At 34.3% G+C, this 9,629-nt stretch overlaps 1 protein-coding gene across 1 annotated transcript in view; it reads right to left on the reverse strand.

The window, feature by feature from the left end:
- Positions 1–9,474, reverse strand: part of LOC106881074 (tricarboxylate transport protein B, mitochondrial) — a 39,981-nt gene extending 30,507 nt beyond the window's left edge. Inside the window, exon 1 of the mRNA XM_014931290.3 lies at positions 9,328–9,474. Within this exon, the coding sequence (XP_014786776.1) occupies positions 9,328–9,460 (133 nt within the window). The 5' untranslated portion in view covers positions 9,461–9,474. The remainder of the gene's footprint in view (positions 1–9,327) is intronic.
- Between the last annotated feature and the right edge of the window lie 155 nt (positions 9,475–9,629).

Below are 9,629 nucleotides of genomic sequence, written 5' to 3' on the forward strand. Positions count from 1 at the left end.
AATAAAAAAAATAAAAATTTAAATGATAGCAGGTAGAAGAGACTCTGTAGCCCTAATATAGAGACAACCTTTATAATGTCATTTAGCATGATAAAAGGATCCTAGTCTATGCTGTGAAGTGATTGGTAATAAGCAGGGTATACTACTATGAAAAAAAAAAAACATCAGAAAAATTAACTGATTGGCAGTTCTCTGCTTCACTGTGATGATAAAAGACGAAGGACCAGAAATGAAGAGACACTGAGACTCCATTCAATCTAAGTTAGCATGGATAAATGGGTATTAAATGATGAATGGATTAATGATGATGCAACATCAACACACATATGAAATAAGAGTGTGTGTGTGTGTTTCACAAAATACAAAAGAAACATGAACGTATGTATAGCAAGATCATTAAATCCAGATGTTGTTTAGTAAGTCTTCGTGAAGCTCAAAGAACAGAAAATGTTGATGGATAGAAAACATAGCTGTACTCCCCTATAGATGTATACATAGTCCTTGCATGTGTGAATATCAGGCAACTTTTGTATGTTATTTTTCTTTTTATCACACTCCTTTCTCAGTTATCAGATTTTAGAAACCACCATTAATGTAATTTAGTTTTTTACATTTCTGAAACAAAATCATATTTACTCCTTTCATTTGAGAGCAATTCCATTTTATTTTTAGAACAGCCATTACTATCAAACAAACAACTTGGTGTCAACAAATGGTGTCAACGCCTTAAGACATTAACTTCCATTGAGATTTAATTGTATTAGTATTTTATTATTCAATTTCCATTATTATTATTATTATTATTATTATTATTATTATTATTATTATTATTATTATTGTTATTATGATCATCATTATTACTACTACTACTACTACTACTACTGCTGCTGCTGCTTACATAGCCTTGAATTTCTCAAGTTACAATACTTGAACAAGTCAATGACTTTAAATTAGAAGCTGAATGTGATGAAGATCATGGACATATTTCTTTGAAAATAGTTTACATAAGTGCCACAGTTCAATGGCCGAAACAAGTAAAAGAAAAATATAATGGTTAACTCATTTTTAAACTAAAAGCTCTATTTTTGTTCTAAAACCTGAAAGAAGTTAACAGATGTTAATGCTAGTAATGCAGTATGAGTGTGTCCGAAGACCCAGTCTTCAGTTGCATGTCAAAGCTAACAGAATATAGTGAAGAAAACAAAATGTCCTCAGACTGAGGAATATTGGTTGAACATTTCAGAGAGCAGGAAATTCAACTAAACAAGTTTATCTTCATTAAAATAGATTTCTTAACCCTTTTATTACCAAATCTCTATCAAAATACACTGCCTTTGTTTCAATTAATTTTGAAGATAATGAAGTCCATAAAATAACCGTCATTACTAAGCTAGTGTTTAAGGTGGCAACCAAGCAGGACTGTCAGCATGCTGCACCAAATGCTTGGCAGCATTTTGTTCATCTTCATGTTCTGAGTTCAAATTCCGCCAAGGTAAACTTTACCTTTCATCTTTTCAGGGTCAATAAAATAAGCACCAGTTGAGAATTGGGGTCAATATAATCGACTTTCCTCCTGAAATTGCTGACCTTGTGCCAAAATTTGAAATCATCATTAAGCTGGTGGGTGGGAAGCAGCAGAATCATTAGTATGCTGGGCAAAAAGCATTTTGACTGTCTTTGCATTCTGAATTCAAATTGCACCGAGGTCAACTTTGCCTTTCATCCATTCAAGGTTGATAAAATAATAACCAGTCAAGTATTGGGTAATGTAATCAACTTCTCAATCCCCTTGAAATCTCTTGGCCCTTTGCCAAAATTTGAAACCATTATTAATCTGGTGTTTGATGGAAGATTTAAATTTGTGTCACTTTAAACAAAAAGTGTTTAGCATAGGAACCGGGGACAGTTTCAAGCAGATTGGTATCAAAATGGTTAAAAAAAAAATGAACACATCTTCGGATGTATCTTTCTTAAGAAATGCCACATTTAATTAGCATTAAAGCATAGTTAATTGAAAAATAAAATGTATAAATAATATTGTTGTTATATTATCATCATTACTGTAAAACTATAAAAACTTTACAGAAATTACTAATGATTAACTGAAAAATAATATTTTAAATATTTCATTGGACACATTTTACAAAATTACATTTTTGAGGAAAACAAGAGCCATGTGAATGATAAGCATGTGACTAGTTCAACAGAATCAACCTAGTTTAGAGATGACCTCTAAGAAGCATAATTAGAAAATACTTTCAGTCTCAGTAAAAACACCAATCATAATAATTATTTCTAACACTGGCATGAGGTCACAAATTTAGTGAAGAAGGATTAATCAAATCAATGCCCTGTACTTGACAAGTATTTTTAACCCTAGAAGGATGACAGCCTAAGTTGCTTTCAGCAGGATTTGAACTCAAAATATAAACAGCCGTAACTGAAAACAGCAAGGTTTTTTTGTCCAATGCAATAATGATTTTGCCATTACACCACTGCAAGGATCATGATGTATGCTTATTCTTATGACAAATTATTTGTGGAGGCCGGGAGGGCTTTGATCAGTTATTTGTGACTAGGTCTATCCTGATCAAACCTATCACTTAAACACTTTTTTTTTTAAAGTGAGTTAACCATGTAGCATTTAAACAGGCCACATCCAGCCAAAATATTCCACCTGTATTATGGTCAAACTGAATACTAACGAGTTAACTGAGTTGCTAAAAGGTAGGACGAGATGCATTGCGATATTTGTGCCAGTTCCTGGTGTTCTACAACCGAGTTCTTGGATGGGGAACAAAGCATTGCATACTTAAATGTACGACTTCATAGTCTTTGGTGAGGTTTTAGCAGAGTTCACTGTTGCAAGCATTCAGGTCAGGTGTCTTCCCTTCTCTCAGAAGTCCTGAAGAAAAAGGAAAGTGTCATGGGTATTGCCCATACTTCTGTCACCAAACAGTAAAAAACAAATGTATATGAGGGGGGGGGGGTACCCAAAAGAAACCAGAATTTTGCAATATCCTTTTATTTACTTAGCTTTACATGTTCACACTTTCATTGCCTTCAAAGCATCCTCCAAGGATTTCTTTCATTTGGGGGGAAAAAAAGAAGTCCCAAGGAGAAAGATCAGGTAAACAGGGAGGGTGGGTAAACAGGGTCATGCCATATTTTGGTTAAAAACTGTCTTGCACTTAAAAGGTGGTGTGCACAGGCACACTGTTATGATGAAACCACCACTTTCCACTTTGCCACAGGCTGTGGCGCTTTCATTTCATCTCACCATGTCTCGCAAACACTTTAGAACTGCCAAGTAAAATGTCTGGTTAACAGTTTGACCAGGAGAAACAAATTCTGTGTAGACGATTCTTTTCGCATTGACGAGACAAACCAGCACCATCTTGACACACCAGTCATATCAACAAGTTCATCGATTGTTCAGCGATGGTCATCCAAGATCAGTTCACAGATTTTCATGATGGTTTCATTTGTTCAGGAGGTCATCAGTTGCCCCAAACAAGGTTGGTCTTCAAGCAACAAGTGACCGTTCCTAAAGCATGAAAACTTGTAAGCTTGTGTTTTGCTCGTGGCAATGACCTAGTAAGCTGTTTGACATATGACAACTGTTTCAATCACCATTTTCCACAGCAGAAAACAGAATTTCACGGAAGCACACTGTTCCTTCATTTCAACCATCGCAAAAATATACATATATACATACATAAACATAAATATATATACGTAGATATATACACATATACAAATATATACGTATACATGGTGACACGTAAAAGCACCCACTACACTCTCTGAGTGGTTGGCGTTAGGAAGGGCATCCAGCTGTAGAAACTCTGCCAAATTAGACTGGAGCCTGGTGTTACCATCCGGTTTCACCAGTCCTCAGTCAAATCGTCCAACCCATGCTAGCATGGAAAGCGGACGTTAAACGATGATGATGATGATATACATACGTATACATACACATACGTATACATATAAATATACGCATACATATATATATACGTATACATATACAAATATATACATATACATATACATACGTATACATATACATACATAGATACATATACATACATACATACACACATACATACATAGATACATATACATACATACACACATACATATATACACATATACATACATATATACATACATATGCATGCATATATACACATATACATACATATATACATACATATACATATACATACATATATACATACATATACATATACATACATATATACATACATATACATATACATACATATATATACATACATATATATACATACATATACATACATACATACATATACATACATACATATACATACATACATATACATACAAACATATACATACAAATATATACATACATATACATACAAATATATACATACATATATATACATACATATATATACATACATATATATACATACATATATATACATACATATATATACATACATATATATACATACATATATATACATAAATATACATACATAAATATACATACATATATATACATAAATATACATACATATACATACATAAATATGCATACATATACATAAATATACATACATATATATACATACATATATATACATAAATATATATACATAAATATACATACATATATATACATACATATATATACATACATATATATACATAAATATATATATACATATATATACATACATATACATACATATACAGACATATATACATACATATACATACATATACATACATATACATACATACATATACATACATATATATATACATACATATACATACATATATACATATATACATATATACATATACATATATACATACATATATACATATACATACATACATATATATACATACATACATATATATATATATATATACATGTACCTGGAAATGGATGCGTGGCGTTAATATATATATATATATATATATATATATACATACATATATATGCATGTATGTAAATATAACTTTTCGTGTGAATCGCGCCATTTATATAATCCCTCTGCGCCACGGAACAGACCACATTGAGAACACAGCCATAGTGATATATTCGACTGCTGGGCAGCGGGGGGGGGGGGGGGTGATGAACGAAGCTTTTTGTTTCTCCTTTATTTGATTAAATGTGTAAACTAACGCAACATTGAAACGAAAACTCTGACAGCCCACCATCAACAGACACAAATAACATGTGCCATCACGTGATACGTCGTCTGCTATTTCTCTTTTACAGCATCCATCTTTCTTAATTTGTCTTTTTGTCAGTAAATCTGTAGTGGTCGTTGCACAGTTGCTATCACTTTCCGTTCTCCCCCCACCCCCTTCACAGTGAAGGGCAGGAGTGGCTGTGTGGTAAGTAGCTTGCGTACCAACCACATGGTTCTGGGTTCAGTCCCACTTGGGCCGGACCGACCCAAGCCTTGTGAGTGGATTTGGTAGACGGAAACTGAAAGAAGCCCGTCGTATATATGTAAATGTATATATGTATGTGTGTGTGTGTGTGTTTGTGTTTGTCCTACAACATCGCTTGACAACCGATGCTGGTGTGTTTACGTCCCCGTAACTTAGCTGTTCGGCAAAAGATACCGATAGAATAAGTATTAGGCTTTCAAAGAATAAGTCCTGGGGTCGATTTACTCGACTAAAGGCAGTGCTCCAGCATGGCCGCAGTCAAATGACTGAAACAAGTAGGCGTAAGAGTAACGTTTAACGATCCACTTCTATAAACCTCCACAGCAGCCCACGCACTTGGCAGAGACAACCGACACACGTGCTTCCATCTTGTGATGATTCGCACCTCTTTTCAAGAAAGGCGATGCGAGAGACTAGATACGTGTTGTTTGCGTCGGTGCTTTTGCAGTAGTGGTCGTAGTAGAACAGTTGCTTTCACTTTTCCTTTTCTCCCCTTCACAATGAAAAAAAGGGTCGTGTGTTGGCAGCGGGGGGAGGGCAAGATTTTTGGTTATTTATTCAAATCCAATCTCTTTTTACTTAAGCGTAAAATCTGTAAAAATGGATAGAAAAATGTGTCGTGTGCTCATTTGATTCGACCTAAATACACTTTACTGGGCGGAGAACCTACGCGATCTGAAGACATGCTACAATTAGCAGCCGAATCGTCTCAAATTATAAACCACTACAGTTTAATGAGTAAGAAAAGAAAAATGAGGGAGATGTAATGGGCATGTTCAATATAGTCCTAGATGTCACTAAAAAAAGATGACCGTTGACTTAGATCTAAACAATAACCAATAATGCTTCTCCAAGGAAGGAAAATAGAATGCAAAATCTTCATTTTTAATCCCCCGCCCCTAGAACAGTAAATAATATACATGATGATAATATTCAGTTTTGTCTAAGAAGTAAAATAGAGGAAAACAAGTTGTAACATAAGTAGTTCGTTAACTGTGCAAGAAATCTAAACCAGTCGTAATTATTTTCCCATATAAATATATTACAATTTTGAAAAAGAATTTCATCAGTACATATAGCACAAACACACACATAACCAGTTCAATTGCGTTTATATGAAGGTTTAGAGAATCATTAGTGCGTCGAACAAAATTCTTAACAGCATTTCTTTCGATTCTTTACATCTCGAGTTCAAATCCCGCCAAGGTTAATTTTGCCTTTTATCATTTCGTGGTCGGTAAAATAAAGTACCAGTCGAATACGGGAGTTGATGTAATCGACTGACGCTGTCCCCCTAAAACTGATGGACCAAAATTTGAATACATTTGAACTTATGGGTATGAATATACAAAAACGGGTGGAATTCTGCTTTAAGCACCCCACGTAACTTTATTTTTTTTTACCTCCGAAAATTCTTGCGAATCTGTGTTCTACACACGGGAATTCATACGACCGTGGGAAAAAAATTTTTTTTAATTTTTCAATTTGTTCTAACCCCCCCCCCCCCTCCCCAGTTTAATAATCGGACAGTCCGAATTTTTGGCTTAAATACCAGAACTACTTAGAGCAGGATTCCGCCCAACACACGTATACAGAAAACACACACACACATGTATACCCGTTTTGTCAGTGTGTGAAAAATTAAAAACCAACAGAATGAAATCAAATAAAACCGTGCGAAAGTAACTGAAATCTTTATGCATCCAGTCTTCCATAGAAATGTAATGACCATTTTAAGCTACACACGCAAATTATGCTAAGACTGTTAGACAATTCCTATTTACCAACAACCGAAGGAAGAAGACCTTCACGTGCTCCTTAAATGCTAGTAACAGCAGCTAAATATCCCTAAAATTACAGCTTACTGTCCTAAAAAAAGGGAACTTTGGACACCCCCAAGAAAGGATGGACATGGGTGGAATGCTTTCGATCAAAGAACTGAATTGGTGCTAACTTAAAAATTGAGGTCTAAATACACCATGGATTGTATACAAACGTAGATTATACAAACTAATAATGGTCTCTCACACACATATATATATGTATATTATTTATATTATATACATCACACGGAAGACTTCACCAAGCGAGACACCGAGTAATATAATCCAATCAACGAGAAACATGTTAGAAATAGCAGCCAAATTTCCATCGAATCATTCAAAGATTAGCTTTCGTTGGATAATCTAATCCCGAGTACTCTGCAGATATGTAAAAGACAGCATGGTCTGCGATTATGGGTAAAATGCATTTGATCAAAGAGAATTTGATTGATCTGGACGGACATGGGGGCGAAACAACGAATTTTAATGGGCTCTGCTTGTTAAATGTGTTGTGTATGTATACACACACATATATATATATATTAGTCCCTGTGTGAGTATAGAGCGAGTGTTTATGATGATTCAACATGCAGGCACTTGCTCGTGATAAACTGAGGACGAATGAAAAGCGGGTGGTGCGTGTGTATTTATTTATTTACTCAACGCAGTCATCTACAAACACTTTTCTCCACCCTCATTACACCTCCACCTTTACTATAATTATTATTATTATTAGTCATAAAAAAAGGTATTTATTTATTATTATTATAATCCTAATCTTTATAGAAGATGACTAAGTTTGATCAACGGATGGGAAATAAACGTAAACAAACAACATCAAGAACAGCATCGAACTTCCCAAACACTTGCGTGTTAATAATATTTAGCCCCAGGTCAACTCTAAACGAGATCTCCGATGGAAGACATTCCAGCCGTGATCATCATCCTGTCTTTTTAAGGATTTGTTAGGCTATAATCATGCGACTGTATTCTCTCATAATTTAAGACGGTGGTTGCCATTTCCTTTAAATCCAGCGACCATGCAAACTCATGTTCTTGTAAAGTGTTGATTCCCAGGTCAGCCCTGAACGTTGTAGGTGTCTTATTATAGATATTCTAACAGTAGCCATCCTACCTTTTTATTTTTCCTTTTGTTTTTATTTCAACCTTTCTTTTATTATTAGGTCTATGTTAACCAACGTGTCCTACGTGTAGTAGAAAAGTGACTTATCGAATGGTGATAGAAGCACCGTCGTTCATTCGTAATTCTTTTATTATTGTTTTTGATGTGGTGGTGTAAAGGACACATCAGGAATAAATATGCAACTTGAAATTGAATGACACAGTGAAGGTTCAGCTTTCAATAAATAAATTCATGTAGTTTGGTGTATTCATATATATACAACAAATCATGGTAGTGTATGTTGTGATAAAAATTAATAAATGTGGGTGTGTATGGTAATTTGTAATACATTTCAAAACCACTGAATTCACACTATTTCACGTTTTTTACTTCCTAAATCGAATGCAATTTTTTTTTCTTTTTTTTTTTTCAATTATAGCTTCGTATAAATTGTCAATTAATGGAAACAATTGGTGAACTACTATTTCTGGTTATTTGGGAAAGTCACAAATGAAATATTCAGAAGCAAACTGTAAACAAAGACCCCAATCGAAGAAAAATAACAATTAATGTACAATTTAATATATATATATTTATGTATATATATATATATATATATATTATGCACATATATATATATATATATATATATATACACACACACATAAGCGCTTAGGTATCTCGTGTTATGTAGAAATGACTGAAAGAAGAAAAAAATAAAGTTACATAATGGACTTCAGTCAACTTCATATAGATAACATAATATAAAGCAATCAAGCCATGCAAAAACATGATGTGTTGTGTTGTTTGTGTGAAAGGGTTTATTTAAATGTTGAACACGATTTGTGTTGAAACACAATTACAATGTTTGAGCTGACAGCATGAAATATATAAACACTTGAAGTGACTGACCTGCAATTATGCCCTTTAAACTTTTCGAAGAACTGCTAGGGGCAGCTGCCATCATATAAGAATGGGGCCTGGCAAAGGGTGAGTAAGATTTGCCAAGTCCAGTGGTGGCGACGACACCTCGTCCAGGATCCATGTTTCTGCAAGTGCGACCCTCCCGCCTTGTAACATAGTAATAGATTGATAGAGGAGCGGTGGGAGGGAGAGCAGAAAGACATGTTTATCTAAAGGTGGGAGGAGGGAGCTGGAAGTAGAAAGACATGTTCGTACAGCGAAGGAAGGTGGGAGTGAAAAATACAGTGCTT

Source organism: Octopus bimaculoides, chromosome 6 (assembly GCF_046866305.1).
Source record: "Octopus bimaculoides isolate indiv1 chromosome 6, ASM4686630v1, whole genome shotgun sequence".
Classification (NCBI taxonomy): domain Eukaryota; kingdom Metazoa; phylum Mollusca; class Cephalopoda; order Octopoda; family Octopodidae; genus Octopus; species Octopus bimaculoides.